The sequence below is a fragment of the Callorhinus ursinus genome, unplaced genomic scaffold (genome assembly GCF_003265705.2).
Source record: "Callorhinus ursinus isolate GAN/ISIS: 27379988/994484 unplaced genomic scaffold, GSC_fseal_2.0 scaffold25, whole genome shotgun sequence".
In the NCBI taxonomy this organism is placed as follows: domain Eukaryota; kingdom Metazoa; phylum Chordata; class Mammalia; order Carnivora; family Otariidae; genus Callorhinus; species Callorhinus ursinus.
Window position 1 is genome coordinate 8,153,957 of NW_027397087.1, and position 19,880 is coordinate 8,173,836.

Genomic DNA, 19,880 nt, shown 5'->3' on the forward strand with positions numbered 1-19,880 from the left:
TTTTTTTTTTTTAAAGATTTGATTTATTTATTTATTTATTTGAGAGAGAGAGAGAGAGAGAGAGAGAGAGAGAGAGAGAGCATGAGAGGGGGGAAGGTCAGAGGGAGAAGCAGACTCCCCGCTGAGCAGGGAGCCCGATGTGGGACTCGATCCCGGGACTCCGGGATCATGACCTGAGCCGAAGGCAGTCGCTGAACCAACTGAGCCACCCAGGCGCCCTCTACTATTTCATTTTAATTTCCTCTATTATCACCTATCAATTTGCTGTCAGATCTCTACTGCTCTAAGTAAGAAAACTGCTTTCCTTTCTCAAAGATGTTTCCCTCCATTTTTCGGACAAGGAACATCATACAACAACTGTCTTGTGAATTCTGATCAAAATCTAGAAAAACAGTTGATTGACAAGAGTACTCATCAACATGATCTTAATTCCAAGAGATCAGTTTTCTTTCTGAACACTGTGAAGGTACCTAGCTCTCACAGCTCCTCTTTAGAGGGCAGGGAGACAAAATATTCTTGCCATCTCCTATGCTGGAGGCACTCACGTACCTTTGGTAGTTCCTTTTTCACAATGCTGAGCCATACTTTCCTGCGACGAGCATTAAGCTGCTCAATGGATAAGTGCTTCTTCTTGGTGCCAGGAGGAGGTGCATCATGAGAGAACTTGGCAAAGACTTTGGTCTGATGGTGGTGGCAACGAGGAGATTCTTCAGAGGAAAGTTCTTCATCCCTTCGCCTTTTTTTCTTCACTTTTTTCAACTTGGCTGCAAAGGAAACAGACACTGAGAACCCCGCATTTCTGCCCTTCCACAGAAGATTGTCACAACCAACCTCATCACTTTAAGACAATTCAAGGTTCTTTCCTCATTCCACCTAAGGCTGGCAATGTTTATCTCTTTATCTATTCAGGCCTATGAATATTCCAGAAGGAAGATTTCACTATCTTGGATACTCCTTATGTTTACATGAAAGAGAAACGCAGAATAAGATCTAAAAACAATTTCTCTTGAACTCAACAACAGGAAGGGAGACGTACAAAGTACCATGGACTCAAATAATGGCCATGAGGAAGGAAACATTTCTACTTGGTGGCAATGTTAAGGTGATTAAAGAGAAATAACAAAGAAAGAAAAAAAATGCACCAATAGGACATTACGGCCTGTGAAGAGAAAATCATACATGGAATAAAAAACTAATTTGGGGGTGAGAGTGTGGAAGAGATAAACTAGTGGATGTGGGAGAAAGGGAAGAAGGCTGAAAAGAATTTCTGAGTAGAGTTCATACTTTCAGGGGAATAAAATCTCCCTTGTACAGATAGCTTAAAACTTTCCCTTCCTACTTCCTTCCTGATTTCCAGCTGCTTAGAGCTCAGTAAGGGAGGAAAACACACTTCCTGGCAAACATGCAAACAAACACTACGTAAGATTATCAAGAGGTGATCTATTTAAATGTTCCACATACAGCAACAATGATGACTTATTCCCAACACTTCAAGTTGCTCTTCATACTTCCCTGTGCATAACCGACTTCTGCCTCTCCCACAGCATTATCAACATTTGGAAGAGTGTGTAGAAGAAAAAAGGAATAAACTAATTAGCTTAAACCTTTGGCTAGGAATCCATAGTACTTATGTCTTTATAATTCTAGAAAAGGTCATTAACCAAATACGAAATAAGGTTAACAATACTTATTACCTAGATAGGGGAGACTAGGGTTTTTCAGAAAAAGCAAGTTTCTACTACATGGATTATGTTCAAAGTCCAAATGTACCAACAGGCTACACACAACCCTGAAACTAAGAATGAGTAAATATGGAAGGCAGGTCAGTAAGCTCACCTTTAAGCTTCTTTTCCTCCTTGAATTTCTTTTTTTTGGGTCCAAGCAGGTGCCGTTGTTGCTCATAGAATGGGTCGTATGTGGAAAGCAGGCCTGCACTGTAGTATTGGTACTGCTGCAACTGAAGGAGGCAAAGACAGGGAGGCTTACAAGGGCTGGTCTGAGTTCTAAGCCTGCCTTCAAGTCATCTTTACTACAAAACCTTGAGCCAGAGAAAAACCAGAGCTCCTAAATTTGTTCTTCCCACAAGAAGACCAATAAAGATTTAGTACCTTAAAGTGAATTATTTCCTTACTTCAAAACAAAACGGTTTCATCAGCTATGTACATGGCAAGTTGCTGAAAATAAGAAAGAAAAACACTGCATGCTTCTGAATTTCCACCAGACTATTTGCTTGGAACTAACACATATTCGAGTGATGCAATTAACTGCAGAAAGGGCTCCACATGGAAGTCATCAACAAGAAATAAACCATATTTCTAATACCAATAGGTCCTCAGATTTAGGTATTTATCAATACCTAAGGTTTTGATACGTGTTATTCTGGGTTTTGGTCTTCTATCTGGTTCAGAGAGTCACTAGCCATACCAATTCTCCTATCTTTCAAGTCTTTTCACTCTTTATATCTCCCACTAATAGAGGTTGACAATATAAGGGCTGATGCCTACATTGCCAGAATTCTAACATATGAATAATCAATTTTTTTTTTCTGTCCAGGGATTCTTTCAAGCACTGCATTTAAATTGACCCCCAAGGCTCACATTAATTTTGTTTCACTTATTACTAATGGATAAATATCAATATAAACTTAAAACAGTCCACTGTTGAATCTCTTTCCTAGATTGCAGCCAGTCCAAGAACTGAAACTAGGACAGAAAAGTGACACGGAGAACTACCATGAGGTCCCCTGTCAATGGTCAAAATTAAGTGAGCATTCATTGAGCTAAATAGTTAAAATCTATGAACTTTCCCATATATATGTTTTACTTCAATTTAAAAAAGGCCAAGTATTGCAATCCCTACCAAAATATCAACAGCATTTTTCAAAGAACTAAAAGAAGTAACACTAAAATTTGTATGGAACCACAAAAGACCCCAAGCAGCCAAAGCAATCTTGAGACAAAAAAACAAAGCTGAAAGTATCACAATTCCAGATTTCAAGATACACTACAAAGCTGTAGTGATCAAAACAGTATACAGTGCTGGCACAGAAACGGACACATTGATCAGTGGAACAGAGCTGAGAACCCAGAAATAAGAGGCGCCTGGCTGGCTCAGTTGGTAGAGCATGTGACTCTTGATTTCAGTGTCATAAGTTCAAGTTCCATGTTGGGCATAGAGCTTACTTAAAAAAAAAAAAAAAAAATTTCCAACAACACAGACTAGAGAACTCAGAAATAAACCCATGCTTATACAGCCAATTAATCTATGTCAAAGGAGGCAAGAATATAAAATGGGGAAAAGAGAGCCTGCTCAATAAATGGTGCTGGGAAAACTGGACAGTCACAGGCACAAGAATAAAACTGGACCACTTTCTACCACCATGAACAAAAATAAACTCAAAATGGATTAAAAACCTAAATTTGACACCTAAAATCATAAAAATCTTAGAAGATAACAGAGACAGTAACTTCTCTGACATCAGCCAAAGCAACATTTTTCTAGATATGTCTCCTAAGGCAAGGGAAACAAAAGCAAAAATAAACTATTGGACTACTTCAAAATAAAATCTTTTGCACAGTGAGAGAAACCATCAACAAAACAAAAAGGCAACCTATTGAATGGGAGAAGATATTTGCAAATTATATATCCAATAAGGGGTTACTATCCAAAATATGTAAAGAACTTGTACAACTCAACACCAAAAAAACAAACAATTGATTAAAAAAATAGGCAAAGGACCTAAACAGACATTTTCCCAAAGAAGACGTACAGATGGCCAACAGACATATGAAAAGATGCTCAACATCACTAATCATCAGGAAAATGCAAATCAACTACAACAAGAAATCACCTTACACCTGTCAGAACGGTTAGTATCAAAGACACAAGAAATAACAGGTGTTGGTAAGGATGGAGAGAAAAAGGAATCCTCGTGCACTGTTGGTGGGAATGCAAATTGGTACAGCCACTCTCGAAAACAGTATGGCAGTTCCTCAAAAAATTAAAAGTGGAAATATCATATCCAGTAATTCCACTACTGGGTATTCACCCAAAGAAAATAAAAAAACTAATTCAAAAAAGATACGTGTGGGGCGCCTGGGTGGCTCAGTCGGTTAGGTGGCTGCCTTTGGCTCAGGTCATGACCTCAGGGTCCTGGGAACGAGACCCACATCGGGCTCCTTGCTCAGCAGGGAGCCTGCTTCTCTCTCTGCCTGCTGCTCCCTGTTTGTGCTTTCCCTCTCTCTCTGACAAATAAATAAAATGTTAAAAAAAAGAGAGAGAGAGATACGTGCACTCATGTTTACCACAGCATTATTTACAATAGCCAAGATACAGAAGCAACCTAAGTGTCCACTGACTGGTGAACGGATAAAAATGTGGCATGTGTGCACGCACACACACGAACATACGTATGCGTGTATATGAGCTCCTGCCATTTGTGACATCGATGGATGTACAGGTTATTATGCTCAGTGATGTAAGTCAGATTGAAAAAGACAAATACCACATGATTTCACTCACATGTGGAATCTAAAAAACAAACAAAAAGCAAAATCAGACCTGAAGAGAGAACAAACTGATGGTTGTCAAGAGGGGAGGAGGGTGATGGGGGTTGGGCAAAATGGGAGACAGGGAGTGGGAGATACAGGCTTCCAGTTATGGAATGAATAAACCATGGGAATAAAAGGCCTAGCACAAGGAGTACAGTCACTGATACTATAACAGTGTTGTATGGTGACAGATGGTAGCTACACTTGTAAGCATAATATAATGTACAGAGATGTCAAATCACTTATGTTGCGTAAGTGAAACTAATATTTTATGTCAACTACACTAAAAAAAGAAAGACCAAATATTTCAAGCACCAAATGCCTAGCACTGTACTTTAAGAGGGAACTCTATGTCAAAACAGTCAGATATATTACAATTATTACTTCTGCAGGTTTATAAACTTCACCATATATACATATCTATATAACTATATAGGTTTTTTTTCCCTAAAGAGAGAGCTCGACCGGGGGTTGGGGGGTGAGGGGGTGGACAGAGGGAGAGGGAGAGACAGAATCAAGCAGGCTCCATGCCCAGTGCAGAGCCTGACCCAGGGCTCAATCTCATAACCCTGAGATAACCTGAGCCAAAATTACAAGTCAGATGCCTAACCGACTGAGCCAGCCAGGCACCCCTAACCTTTAGCATATTATTCAAAGCTTTCTGAACTAACTTTGGATGTTAACCAATTGTTAGAAAGTGTTTAGGTCTTCAAATATGCTATTGCTCATCATGTTCAAAGCACCACACTTCTGACAAAAATCATAAGGCTTTGGTAACAGTATTCAAATAGTTGTCACTTAAAACTATCATCAATCTAATGTTAGTATGTAAAGAAAAGGGTTTTTTTCAAGATAGGGACAGTTCCAAAGAGCAAGTGCATTAAAAAAGGAACCCGTAGAATTCAAAATGGCACAGCCACTTTGGAAAACAGCTTGACAGTTCCTCAAAAAGGATAAGCACAGAGTTTTCACATGACCCAGTGATTCCTCTTCTAGGTATATACAAAAGAGAAATGAAAACAAATGCCCACGCCGAAAACTTGTACACAGATTTTCATGGCAGCATTATTCATAACAGCCAAAAGTGGAAACAACTCACTATTCATAGCAATCATTTGTAAAAGCCAAAAAGTAGAAACAATCCAATTAATTCATTAAGTGATACATGGATAGTAAAATGCAGTATGTCCGCACAATGGCATATTATTTGATAACAAAAAGGAATGAAGTACTGATATATGCTAAAACGTGAATGAACCTTGAAAACATGCTAAGTGAGAAGATGGACATAAAGGGCCAATTTGCATAAAATGTCTAGAACAGGCACATTTATAGTGCTAAGTGGCTTCCTGGGGCTGAGGGGGAATAGAGAAAATGAAAGACAACAGCTAAGGGGAGTGGGGTTTCTTTTTAGAGAAAACATTCTGGAATCATATAGTGACGATAGTTATACATCTCTATGAATATACTAAAAACCACTGAATTGTATACTTTAAAAGGCTATTTTTGGTATGTGAAATATATTTCAATAAAGCTTGTATTAGAGGGGCGCCTGGGTGGCTCAGTCGTTAAGCATCTGCCTTCGGCTCAGGTCATGATCCCAGGGTCCTGGGATCGAGCCCCGCATCGGGCTCCCTGCTCGGTGGGAAGCCTGCTTCTCCCTCTCCCATTCCCCCTGCTTGTGTTCCTGCTCTCGCTGTGTCTCTCTGTCAAATAAATAAATAAAATCTTAAAAAAAAGCTTGTATTAGAACCACCACCACCACCATCTAAATATAAATGTAAAATGACATGTCTTCACTGAATGTTAACAACAGGCTAAATTAAATACCCAACACAAAGGTCTGAGATCTCCCCTGAAACTCCCTCTTACCTCCTTATCTTTGCTATACTTATTCTGGTGAAGTTTCTTATACTTGTGCAGCCGCAACATGTTATGAAGTTCTTCTCTGCTGAGGTGGAGTTCTTCCTCCTCTTCTTCTTCTTCTTCATTGTCTTCACTCTGAGAATCTGCCTCACTGGACTCATCACTTAGCAGAATGCTCTGCAAACAGGAGGAAATGGGAATGGAATCTGTTGCTATGGAGCAAGGCCTTCTCTAACCCAAGCATCTTTTCCCAACACAATGACAAAAACAGCTGGAAGACAGTAACTCCAGTTTCCCAATTCATGTGCAAAAGAAAAGGATACCAACTGAACCTAGTGGGCATTCAAGAGCACTACCATATGGAAATGCTATAAAAGGCAACAAAGCTAGATTTCACTAAGTACTTAGAACTATACATAGGCTATTTTAACTGTCAAATATCAAGGCAAAAAACGAAAAACAAAAACAAAACCACAACCTATAGGGTATAAAGGAATATACAAAGCCAGCCGTGATAGCTAATAAAGGAGAAACAACCCAAAAAATCTTTAGATTTTGTTACTATCCAGATAATGAAATATTATTTAGCCATAAAAAGGAATGGAGTACTGATACATGCCACAACATGAATGAACCTTGAAAACTATGCTAAGTGAAAGAAGCCAGGCACAAAAGACCACATATTATATGATTCCATTTATATGAGAAGTCCAGAATAGGCAAATCCGTAGGGAAAGAAAACAGATTAGTGGCTGCCAGGGGCGATGGGAAGTGACTGCTTAATAATCACAGAGTTTCATTTTGGAGTGATAAAAATGCTCTAGAATTAGTGGTGATGGCTGCACAGAACTTTACTACAATACACACTTTACAAGGGTAGATTTTATGGCATGTGAATTGTATCTCAATTTTTAAGAATGTGATGGCTAAACAAAGATTTCTGCATTGCCAACAGCTTAAAGGCCTTTTATACACAAACCTTTTAAAGGACCTCATGATTATAATGAAAGAATGCCTTTATATTACTTTGAGCTCTTCACAAGAAAAGAAAGCAATAGACAAATAATTAATTTCAACAGAAGAAATGGTACCCTTAACTCAGTTGGGCCAATGACAGTAATCTTGTAAGAGTGTAGAGAGTCTACCATTTCCTTGCCTATAAACACTCACAGAAAATACAGTAACACTCTATATTGCCTATAAACACTCACAGAAATTTACCAGAATAAAATGCAAAGTCTTTAAACATAGGGTACAAGGCCCTACACAATCGGGCTCCCTAACCCCATCTTCTAACACACCCTCTCTTTCATTGTACTCCAGCTATACCAGCCTTCTTTTCCTCCAAACATACTGAGTTGCTGCCTTCTTCAGAATTTCAGTTATGTTCCTTCTGATTAAAATGCTCTTATCTTAAACATTCCCATAGTTCTGATCATTCAGAAATCAGCTGAAATGTTAACCTCTTTAAAGAAGCCATTTTTATTTCTTTATTTGTTTACAGACTTACTCACTGCCTCCCCCCATTTGAATGTAAGCTCTACAGTGCAGGAACCCTGTCTGTCTACAATAGTATCTGGCAGGTAGGACGTACTCAATCAACATCCCAACAACTCAGGTACTAATGAAAATGACATTAATAATCCTGATTATAATGTGAGGCAGGGAGGGCAAGGATCTTATCTATTTTTTTACTCCTTTGCTCTGCACAGTGCTTTATACTCAAAAATGTTTGCTAAAATGAATTTCACTGATGCCTCTAGATTTTCCTCTATAATCTCTTAAAAAAAACAAAACACACCCACAGTAGAAAACTCATGTCTAGAAAAATCTCTGCTAATGTGTCAGAATTAGTCAATAACTTTCCCTTCCATTTGTAATTTTAGTAGGTTATTTGAATTATAAACATTTGCCTTATCTCTTACCTTTAGCCACTTTCTGCTTTTCTTCAACTTAGAGAAGTTATATAAATTCCCTTTGTCAGATTTTGATTCTGTGTAAAGAAACATAAAGAACAACAAAAATGAAAGAAAGACTGCCCCAAGAGAACTGATAGTCCAAAGAGGGATCTCACACCACACTGACCTGACTGTAGAACTCCATTCAGCGAGTATGTGTTTAACATTCCAGAGTTGCCTGCTCCAGAAGTTTCTCCAAGCAATGAATTTGGAGGTTCTTCCTTAACTTGTATTAAGGGATCCCCAGACTGGGGCAATAAAGGATTACTGTCATCCAGTCCATCCTCACTCTCATCACTATAAATTGAAAAATAAATCTATAATCACAGCTGACCCAGCAAAATACTATAATTTATAGTCAACAGACAGAAAAAATTGATCCTTTAAATAGACTGTGTTCTATTGAAAGAAGGAAGAAAAAACTACCAAATATACCACAAATTGTAAAATACCTTACCCCTAAAACCAGAGACAATGGGAATCAGAAAGTGGTCAAACATTATATTGGGGGGGGTGCCTGGGTGGCTCAGTCATTAAGTGTCTGCTTTCAGCTCAGGTCATAATCCCAGGGTCCTGGGATTGGGCCCCTCACTGGGCTCCCTGCTCCGTGGGAAGCCTGCTTCTCCATCTCCCACTCCCCCTGCTTGTGTTCTCTCTCTCACTGTCTCTCTCTTTAAAAAATCTTTAAAAAAAACACAAAAAATATTATATTGGGAATATGTAATCACATACCTAGAAATATTCCTGTTGAAGATGGCTGATGTTTGTCGCAAGAAATGGTCCAACCGGAGGGCCCTCTCCAAGTATTGAAGATAGAGGGGCTTTGCCAGCTCAGTGCAGCCGCCATCGTCCCCGGCTCCCAACTCCGAGGCCATAGAACAAATCTGTCTTCATGCACAACGGTCTCCGACTTCTCGGCTGCGGAATGGAGATTAAGCAGTGAAAGACAGAATACTATTTATTCTCCCTTTATTTTGCCTCCTTGGTATCAATGTGAAGAGAAATCAGACCTTCTAGAACACAGGACAAGAAGACAGCAGTCTATAGAAAGATCACAATAAAATTCTTGTTAGGCATTTTTTCCTAATGCAAAGGCAGAAGTTTAAAAGAATGAGGAGAACATCAAAATACAGAAATACTGTCATACGTCACAACAAAAATTCATATTATACTTTTTTGAAAGTACCTTAAAATTTACACCCACTTACCTTTTGTCCTACAATTAACAATTACTCACGATTATCTAAATCTACACCACAAGCTCTTTTGTACACCTCATAGAGGAACACTTGTCAGCATCACCTTCAAAACAGCTGCTTCCTTTTTCATTTTGTGTTTACATTTGTACATATTTATGAGATATTCCACTTACAAGGGAAGAGAGCTATTGTCAGAGTATTTTACACACTTGTAAACCTTCTTTAAAGTGTAAAATATAGAAATTATTTAGAAAACTGGAGCAAACAGAGTATAAGTAAGAGTGAGAAACAAAGGTATATAGCCTGAGCATTTTCTTTGCTACCTTATGGTATTAAAGGAAATCGTAACACCTTTGAGTTGTCTTCTCTTTTTATTATAATTTTTTAAAAGTTTCCTATATAATCTTTCTTCTTAAGGACATGTTAAAAAATTCTCCTCCAACTGATCTACAGAGTGAACATAATCTCCCCAGAAGGCTTCTTTTCTTTTTCAGAAACTGACAAGCTAATTCTTAAATTTATATGGAAATGCAAAGAGAACAAAATAGCCAAAATAATTTTGAAAAAGAAAATGGTTCAGGGTGCCAGGGTGGCTCAGTCGGTTAAGTATCTGCCTTCAGATCAGGTCATAATCCCAGGGTCCTGGGATCAAGCCTCGAGCCAGGCTCCCTGCTCAGTGGGGAGCATGCTTCTCCCTCTCCCTTTGACCCCCGTTCATGCTCTCTCTCTCAAATAAATAAATCTTTTAAAAAAATAGAAGAGGGTTGAATAACTTATACTTCCTGATTTTATTTTTTTTTAAGATTTTATTTATTTATTTGATAGAGAGAGATAAGCGAGAGAGGGAACACAAGCAGGGGGAGTGGGAGAGGGAGAAGCAGCATTCCCACTGAGCAGGGAGCCCGACGTGGGGTCCTTCCCAGGACCGTGGGATCATGACCTGAGCCAAAGGGAGACGCTTAATGACTGAGCCATCCAGGTGCCCCCACTTCCTGATTTCAAAACATATTATAAAGCCACAGTAATCAGGTCAATGTGATAGTGGCATAAGGATAATCACACAGACCAACAGAACAGACCTGAAAATCCAGAAATAAACCCTTACAGGGGTGCCTGGCTGGCTCAGTTGGTAGAGCATGCAACTCTTGATCTCAGGGTCTTGAGTTCAAGTCCCACACTGGGCACAGAGCTGCCTTTAAAAGAAAGAAAATAAAAAAGAATAGTTGGGGTTTAAAAAGAAAAACAAAAAAAACAGGGGTTCCTGGGTTGCTCAGTTGGTTAAACATCTGACACCTGATTTCGGCTCAGGTCATGATCTCAAGTCATCAGGTCAAGCCCCATGTCAGACTCTGTGTTCAGCGCAGTCTGCTTGAGATTCTCTTTCCCTCTCTCCCTCTGCCTCCCCACCCCAGTTCGTGCTTGCACACTTTCACCCTAAAATAAATAAATCTTCAAAAACAAACAAAATATTTAAAAAATAAAAGCAAAAAACCCTTACACGTATGGTCAATTTTCAATGAAGGTGCCAAGGCAATTCAATGGGCGAAAAGACAGTCTCTTCAACAAACTGTGCTGGACAACTGGATATCCACATACAAAAAGATTAATTTAAACCTTTGAAAAAAACCTTACCTCACACTATGCATAAAAATTAACTCAAAATGGATCAGGGACTTAAGTGTAAAACCCCAAACTGTAAAACTTCTACAAGAAAACACAGGGGAAATCTTCATGATCTTGATTAAGCAAAAAGTCTTTGGATATGACATCAAAAGAACAATTCATTAAAACACACACACACACACACACACACACACACAACTGACAAATTAGGCCATGAAAATTTTAAACTTTTGTACTTTAAGCAATATTACTAAAAAGATGAATACAAGCCACAGACTAGAAGAAAATATCTGCAAATTGTGTATCTGGATAAAGGACTTGTATACAAATATCTAAAAAAATAAAAAAATCCTGGAGATGAAAAGTATAACAGAAAGAATATAGTCAATAATATAACAACAGTAACAGAAGGTGACTATGCTGAGTGGTGAGCATTGAGTACTGTATAGAACTGTCAAATCACTATGTTGTGTACACCTGAAACTAATATTACATTGTATATCAACTATACTTCAATTAATATTAAAAAAAATAATAGGGGTGCCTGGGTGGCTCAGTCAGTTAAGTTCAAGTCATGCTTTCAGTTCAAGTCATAATCTCAGGGTCCTGGGATTGAGCCCCGCATCAGGCTCCCTGCTCAACAGTGAGTCTGCTTCTTCCTCTCCCTCTGTGCCTCCTCCGCACCCCCGCTTATGTGTCTCTCAAATAAATAAAATCTTTCATAATAATAATAAAATGATACCCAACTTTTCTATCTATCCTCTAAAAAAGACCTGCCTCCTGTACTTCAGAGAATCTTTTAGGGATAAAATGAAGTATATGTGAAAGGGCTTTATAAGAAATGCCAGAGTATTTTCAAACAGTGTATGCTCACATATTCAGAGTTGGGAGGGGTCACAGAGATTACCTAGTCCAACTGGGTCGTATTACAGATGAAGAAACTAAAAACCAGGGAGCCTGGGTGGCTCAGTTGGTTAAGCGACTGCCTTTGGCTCAGGTCATGATCCTGAAGTCCCAGGATTGAGTCTGCATGGGGCTTCCTGCTCAGCAGGGAGTTGGCTTCTCTGTCTGACCCTCCCCCCCCATGCTCTCTCTCTCTTTCTCTCTCAAATAAAATCTTTAAAACAAAATTAAAAAAAAAAAGAAACTAAAAACCAGAAAGATTAAATAACTTGTTCACATTCATTGAGCTCTTTTGCAGAGCCAGGTTTCCTAGTTCCTAAACCAGTGCTTTTTCAATCTCAGCAAACTGTCTCCCTAGACAGGATCTACCTCTTAAATTGCTCGAGTTTATGCTTTGATGTTGTGAAGAATACAATCCCACGAGCCAAATTTCTTTTTTAAGATTTTATTTATTTGACAGAGAGACACAGCGAGAGAGGGAACACAAGCAGGTGGAGTGGGAGAGGGAAAAGCAGGCCTCCCGCCAAGCAGGGAGCCCGATGTGGGACTCGATCCCAGGACCCTGGGATCATGACCTGAGCTGAAGGCAGACGCTTAACGACTGAGTCACCCAGGCAATCAAGAGCCAAATATTTTTAAAGCACCAATTCTGCAGAGTAAAGATCACTTAGAATTTTTTTTGCATCCTTTGAAATATCTGTCGAGAAACCATTCTTGCTAATTGAGGTGCTGGGTTTTATAAAAGCATCAACAACTAGGATCTACGTTAAGCTAAACAGATTAGTCCTTAGTTCAAGGTCAATAAATGGCCAATATAAGCTGTCAATAATCACTATTTTTTAACTGACTTCATTACAAAGACACTACAACATATTAATAGTGGAATAGTCCTGCCTAAAATTCAATTCAATATTGATGTAAAAATTTAGTCCTGGAATTATTGAAGAGGATACTGGCATAATTTTTAGATTCAGTAGGCAACACATTAATTTGTCTATAGTGTTACATGTTAGAAAAAAACCCTTTTGGGGGCACCTGGGTGGCTCAGTTGGTTAAGAAGCTGACTCTTGATTTCGGCTCGGGTGATATCTCAGGTCCTGGGACTGAGCCGCAAGTCAGGCTCCCTGCTCAGCGAGAAGCCTGCTTCTTCCTCTCCCACTCCCCTGCTTGTGTTCCCTCTCACTCTCTCTCTCTGTCAAATAAATAAAATCTTAAAAAAAAAAAAAAGAGCAAAACAATCCAAACGTTTATCAACTGGTGAATGGATAAACAAAAATGTATATCCACACAACAGAATATTATTAGCAATAAAAAGCAAAAAAGTTGATACATGCAACATGAATGGATCTCAAAAACATTGTGCTAAGTTAAAAAAAAAAAATAGCCAGACTCAAAAAAACATATTGTATGATTCCATTTATATGAAATATCCAGAAAAGGAAATCTATAGTCAGGAAGTAGATTAGTGGTTGGCTGGGTGTACAAAGGGGGACTGACTGTAAGTGGATACAAGATATCTTTTTTAGGGAAGCTGGAAATGTTCTAAATGCACACTGTATTGATGGTTGTACAATTCTGTTTGTTAAAAATCACTGAATTGTACATATGAGTGAGGTAAATTTCATGAAACTAAAACAGCAGTCTTTAGTAACACAGTTAAAGAGAAAAGAATGTTAAAGATTTTTTAAGACTTCAACAGGTTCTACTTTTTAGTGTGAGACCTAACATGTACCCGTTCCAAAAGATTTCAAAGAAACAGTTTTAAAAACACAACAAAATTCTCTAAGAGAATACATTTGATTCATCTGGATATACATACATATAAATTAAAGCATATAAAATTGCTGCTTGGCTGTCTCCTAAATGTTTCATTAAAAAATAATTGATCTCATGTACTTATTTTGGCTGATAATGAAAATGGTTCTAATTAGAAGGTATGAAGATATGACTACAAAGTAATGCTGGGTGATTCAAGAAAAATTATTTTTTTAAAAAATAATTCCTCAGGGGTGCCTGGGTGGCTCAGTTGTTGGGCGTCTGCCTTCGGCTCAGGTCATGATCCTGGAGTCCTGGGATCGAGTCCCACATCGGGCTCCCTGCTCTGCAGGAAGCCTGCTTCTCCCTCTCCCACTCCCCCTGCTTGTGTTCCCTCTCTCGCTGTCTCTCTCTCTGTCAAATAAATAAATAAAATCTTAAAAAAAAAAATTCCTCAGTAACTAAGCTGTATATGAACATGAAGCCAAAACGAGTTTGTCCAGGAAAGATCACAGTTACTTCTACAGTCTTACAATGCTCAGTATGTGCCCCCATGTGACTCCCAGTATGCATCAGTCCTGTCGTCTGATTCTCCCAGAATCACTTTGTAGCATATCACCACTGATGGCTGAAATGGCAAGTATGATGCACTCCCTTATGTCCACAAGGCTAAAGAGAGGAGGTACTTCAAGTATGAAGTTTCTGACATATCTCCACAAGTAGTCTTATGATGATACCTGGAGAATAAAGGAATATTTTTAAAGTGTTCAATTAGATTCCTTTTATTGTGGTAAAATATACATAAAATTTACCATTTTAATAATTTTAAGTGTACAGTTCAGTGGCATTAAGTACATTCACATAGTCATGCCAATCATCCATCACCACCATCCTCAATTATTTTTTTATTTTTTTTTTATTTTTATTTTTTAAAAGATTTTATTTATTTATTTGAGAGAGCGAGAATGAGAGAGAGAGAGCACATGAGAGGGGGGGAGGGTCAGAGGGAGGAGCAGACTCCCTGCTGAGCAGGGAGCTCGATGTGGGACTCGATCCCGGGACTCCAGGATCATGACCTGAGCCGAAGGCAGTCGCTTAACCAACTGAGCCACCCAGGCGCCCCTCAATTATTTTTTTAATCACCTTTAAAACTGGTGGCCTCCCTATTCAACCCAGTTGCCTTGGCCAGTCTGTTAAAAGCTGCTTCTCGGGGGTGCCTGGTTGGCTCAGTGAGTAGAGCACCAGACTCTTGATCTCAGCGTTGTAAGTTCAAGCCCCACGTTGGGTGTAGAGATTACTTAAAACTAAAATCTTAAAAAAAAAAGCTGTTTCTCTAGTAACCTATACTTTCATTTCCTACACTTGTCTTTCTCTCTCTCCACAAGGAAACGACAGGGCCATGTGAACACTGACCCACCAGCTGTTATCCAACTTCAACAGAGCACATGACATTTCTCAAAAACCCTTTTACCCACCTCTTATCAATTGTTTCTCATTCTCTACAAAGATTATTTCAAACATTTTCCCCTCTTCCTCAAAATTCTGAACTCATTCCCCCTCTTCTTGGAAGGGCTTAAGAAGGAGCAAATCTCTCTATTCTATTCTACTATAGTTCTCTCTTTTCTTCTCTTATTCTTTGTGGTATTTGAGCCACAAATACAAGTGGATTTTATCAGTCTACATTTGTAACTCTTCCCTCAAGCTGATTCTACATCCTGGTGCAAAGACAGGACTACTTCATTATGTCATCCACTGTGGGTCAGGCCCATGCAATTACATTTTAAAATACTTAAGTTATTATGAATTATTTTATTTTTTCCCCAATATATTAAATTGGGGCATCATACTGCTTTTTAAATTTATATATACAGATGTTTATACATATTATGTATAAAATATTACCTGTAGATTTCATTTCAGGATAAAAAAGAAAACACTATAAAATATATTTTTTAAAAAGGGAGAGTTGGGGGCACCTGGGTGGGTCAGATGGTTAAGCATCTTCCTTCAGCTCAGGTCGTGATCTCCGGGTCCTGGGACTGAGCCCCACATTGGGCTCCCTGCTCAGGGTAGAGTCTGCTTCTCCCCTTCCCCCTGCTCATGCGCTCTTTCTCAAATGAATAAACAAAATCTTAAATAAATAAATAAAAATAATAAAAAAGGGAGAGTTGGGTCTGAAAAGGATGAGAGAACCACTCTGTCTGATAAAGCACTGTTTACCAAAATGTATGAACAGAAGTCAAAATTATAGACTGACACTTGCTTCTGGATACTCTCCACGTCTTTGACAACTTCTTGGACTATTTCTTCTTTACCTCCTTAATGGAAATTTCTTTATTCTAAATGTGGAGTCCACCAAAGTTCTGTCATCCATCCTTACCCCTTAGTAAACCTCATCTACTACCAACGTGGATTAATACTGCTGTATGGCTGACTTTCTGGCCTCCATTTTACAAAGTACACAATCTACATTTCTAGATGTCTGTTGGATATTCCACCCTTGATATACAACTGACCCCTTCAATTTCAAAACTTCTCATCTGCCCCTATTATAGCAGCTAGTTCATCTGTCTTTCCTATTTATACAGCAGTTAGTTATTCATACTCAAACTCTATGAATCAGTTTTTATATTCTTTTCTACTTCTCTCTTTACACCCAACCAGTCTCAATGTCTAGTTAATTCTTCTTTTAGGGATGATGTCTAGAATCTGTCCTTCTCTTATTAATGTTTTCATTAAGGTTCTTATTGCACCCCTAGACTACTGCTTCCTAATTTGGCTTCCCACCTTTAGGTTCTTCTCACTTTAATCCATCCTTGCAGCGACTGTCAGATCAGTATTCCCAAAACATCACTCTGATTATGTTATCCCTTCACTGCTTTCCACTTCGCTTCCAAAATTCAATAAAGTCTAAATTCCTCTGCAATTCAAGACCTTTATCATCGGGCTCCAAGTTACCTTTCCAATTTAATCTTTTACTATCCCCCTATACTCCAGATAAATTAAGAATACCTTGAAGATGTCTCTTAACTTCCTGTCAGACCCATCCTAATCTTCAAGTGAAGAGCTCTTTAAAATTCATTGAACACAGGGTCATACTGCCAATTTCAAAGGATGAAAGGACTATTAATATATGTTGTTAGGTCCATACCCTGGTCCATACCCCGAACTCTGTCTCTTTAATCCCGGTAATCCTCAACTGGACTTTGATCATACCTCAGCGGCCCTGATTACAGTTTGATATCCATGGTAAAGTGTCCGCTTCTGAATTACACTCAGATATATCATATTTCCCTACCTGTGTCCATGTGTAATCCTGGACTGATTGCTTTTCACTCTCTAGTTACTGCTATGTCTTTATGGAAGCTGTCTTGCCCTTGTCTTATGAATAATGTTTCTATAAGAAGTCTTACCAAGTTAAACCAAAATCCTTCAAAGACAAAATGAAACACCCCATTGCAGGAAATACTTTTAGATTATTCCTAGCTAAGACTATTCTCTCTCTTCTCTGAAGTTCTAAATGGTTATTTATAGAAAGCCTGGCACTTATATGATCTTACAGTCTACTTACTGTATACATGCATGCCTTATCTCCCTTACTAAACTCTATACTATATACTATTTGAGCAAAGAGTCCCTATCTCATCAATCTATTTGGTTCTGATATTTACAAATAACCGTATTAATTTGCTTTTTTATGCATAGTGTCAAAGGTCAATGCTATAAAACTCTAGTTCTCATGTTACATCCTACATAAAGACAATCTATATAGTCCATGACCATAGGGCTCTATTTCTATCCTGGACACATGATTTTGGGGATGAAAGTTTTTTTGTTTTTTGTTTTTAAAGATTTTATTGATTTATTTGGCAGAGAGAGACACAGTGAGAGAGGGAACACAAGCAGGGGGAGTGGGAGAGGGAGAAGCAGGCTTCCCGCTGAGCGGGGAGCCTGATGCGGGGCTCGATCCCAGGACTCTGACCTGAGCCGCAGACGCTTAACAACTGAGCCACCCAGGAGCCCCTGGGGATGAAAGTTTAAATAAAACAAATGAAAAGATAAAAAACTCAGGTAACAGAAAGTTAAGCAGAATGGGTTCAATCATTCATTATCCATACTTGTTGAACAGGAGAATACATGTACTGAAAATCTTTCAGGCAATCCTACATAAAAACTTGTCAAGCTTTAGAAAAATACTGGGAGGTAAGAGGAGATTTAGGTACTACTTCTAGGCAAGAATCTGAAGGATACCTGCACCAAGTGCCAATTCTTACCCAAGATAGGATTTTCATCTTCTTTCAAATGAAAAGCCTAACAAAGATAATTAAAATTACTTGGAGAGAAAGCCACCCTATCTCTGGATGGAGATGAGCTAGGAAGCATTGTTCAAATGGTAGCTTAAACTAACAGTTTTTAGTTTGGTTTAAAAAATTTTTTTTTAATTTTTAAATAGAGAGGGGGTGACTTAATCTTTTTTCCTAATAGCAATGGTAAGAATGTGACATATAATGACCATCTCATAAAGTACTACAATTACAATGATGGCCATTAACAAGTATTTGTCCTAAGACTTACACATTTAAACTTTCCACACTTAACTCTATTTTCACTTCTGATTCTCTTTATAGACACTGCCCAAAATTGGTTTTATACCATTTATAGAAGCATTTCCCAAAGTTTGCCTCTCTGAATACTAGATCAAGATATTAACAAATGTCCATTAACATTAAAAAAATATTAAAGGCCATTAACATTAGGCGTAAGATTTTTTAGTCTTCAATATGTTAATGTACTCAGTCTCTCTCCAAGAGGAATTCGAAACTTATTTGACTATTTTTTGGCAAAATACCTATCAAAGTAGCTCAGAGACGAACAGATGGAGCATCACTGATTCAGTCAAGTATCTAAAAAGAGTTCAATTATATATGCCTTTAAGAAGTAATTCTTAAACTTGCCAAGACTAATACAGAAAAGCCTGAATGAAAGTATAGCTCTTACAAACTACATAGCTTTTTTAAAATGTACATTTTTTTTTAAGATTTTATTTATTTAGGGGCACCTGGGTGCCTCAGTCGTTAAGCGTCTGCCTTTGGCTCAGGTCATGATTCCAGAGTCCTGGGATCGAGCCCCACACTGGGCTCCCTGCTCAGCCGGAAGCCTGCTTCTCCCTCTCCCACTCCTCCTGCTTGCGTTCCCTTTCTTGCTGTGTCTCTCTCTGTCAAATAAATAAATAAAATCTTTAAAAAAAAAAGATTTTATTTATTTGGGGAGGGGAGAGTGAGGACGAGCCGGGAGGGGGGGGCAAGAGAGGGGTACCAGGAGAGGGAAAAGCAGGGAGCCCAATGTGGGACTGGATCCCAGAACCCTGAGACCATGACCTGAGCCAAGGCAGACGCTTAACCAACTGAGCCACCCAGGCACCCCCAAACTACATAGCTTGAAATTTGCAGGACTAAAGATAGCCTGTAGGAGGTTATGGGCTCTAGCTTATACAGAAGGCCAAACATTAAGGGAACAAAATAACAATTTCTCACCTCTGCTCCCCTTTAACTCAGACACTCTGTAGCCCAAACCCGTTATGACTGAATGTGATCTACTGAATCAGATCAACAGGTTACACTGATAATTTGCAGAACTGTAGTACAAATAGCAAGACCAGGCCAAATAAATGAACTTCATAATATTTTAACGGATGGAAATAATACCAAAAAGAAGTGAGATGTAATTTTCACATAACACTAGAGTAACATTTCATTCACTCAGCCATTCAATTGCTGAACTCTAAGCACAGAGTAGACAGAGGTATTTCCTTCAGAGAATTCAGTTTAATAGAGGAGGTAAGACTCAAACATAAATAACAATAAAAAGCATACTTGAGAAGTTACTTTAAGGATGTACTGATAAAGTGCCAGGGGAGTTCAGGAAAAAATGAATATTTATGAGTATAAGACCATGTTAAATGTCATATAAGGAATTGGTCAATCCTAATGTCTACATTAGTTACAAATATCTACACCTTTGATGAA

At 38.5% G+C, this 19,880-nt stretch overlaps 1 protein-coding gene and 1 pseudogene across 3 annotated transcripts in view; both read right to left on the minus strand.

The window, feature by feature from the left end:
* Positions 1–329, minus strand: part of LOC141370039 (divergent paired-related homeobox-like) — a 2,069-nt pseudogene extending 1,740 nt beyond the window's left edge.
* INO80 (INO80 complex ATPase subunit) overlaps positions 1–19,880 on the minus strand; it is a 133,004-nt gene that overhangs the window by 94,692 nt on the left and 18,432 nt on the right. For 2 of the 3 annotated variants that reach the window (XM_025883691.2, XM_025883689.2), the window contains exons 2-7: positions 9,107–9,292; positions 8,502–8,671; positions 8,342–8,409; positions 6,423–6,593; positions 1,837–1,957; positions 550–764 (exon numbers count right to left, since the gene is read on the minus strand). In XM_025883691.2, coding sequence (XP_025739476.1) covers positions 550–764; positions 1,837–1,957; positions 6,423–6,593; positions 8,342–8,409; positions 8,502–8,671; positions 9,107–9,249 — 888 coding nt within the window. In that variant the 5' untranslated portion in view covers positions 9,250–9,292. Of the gene's footprint in view, positions 1–549; positions 765–1,836; positions 1,958–6,422; positions 6,594–8,341; positions 8,410–8,501; positions 8,672–9,106; positions 9,293–10,652; positions 10,668–19,880 lie in introns of those variants that run through there. The other variant, XM_073876822.1, reaches the window with a different exon arrangement.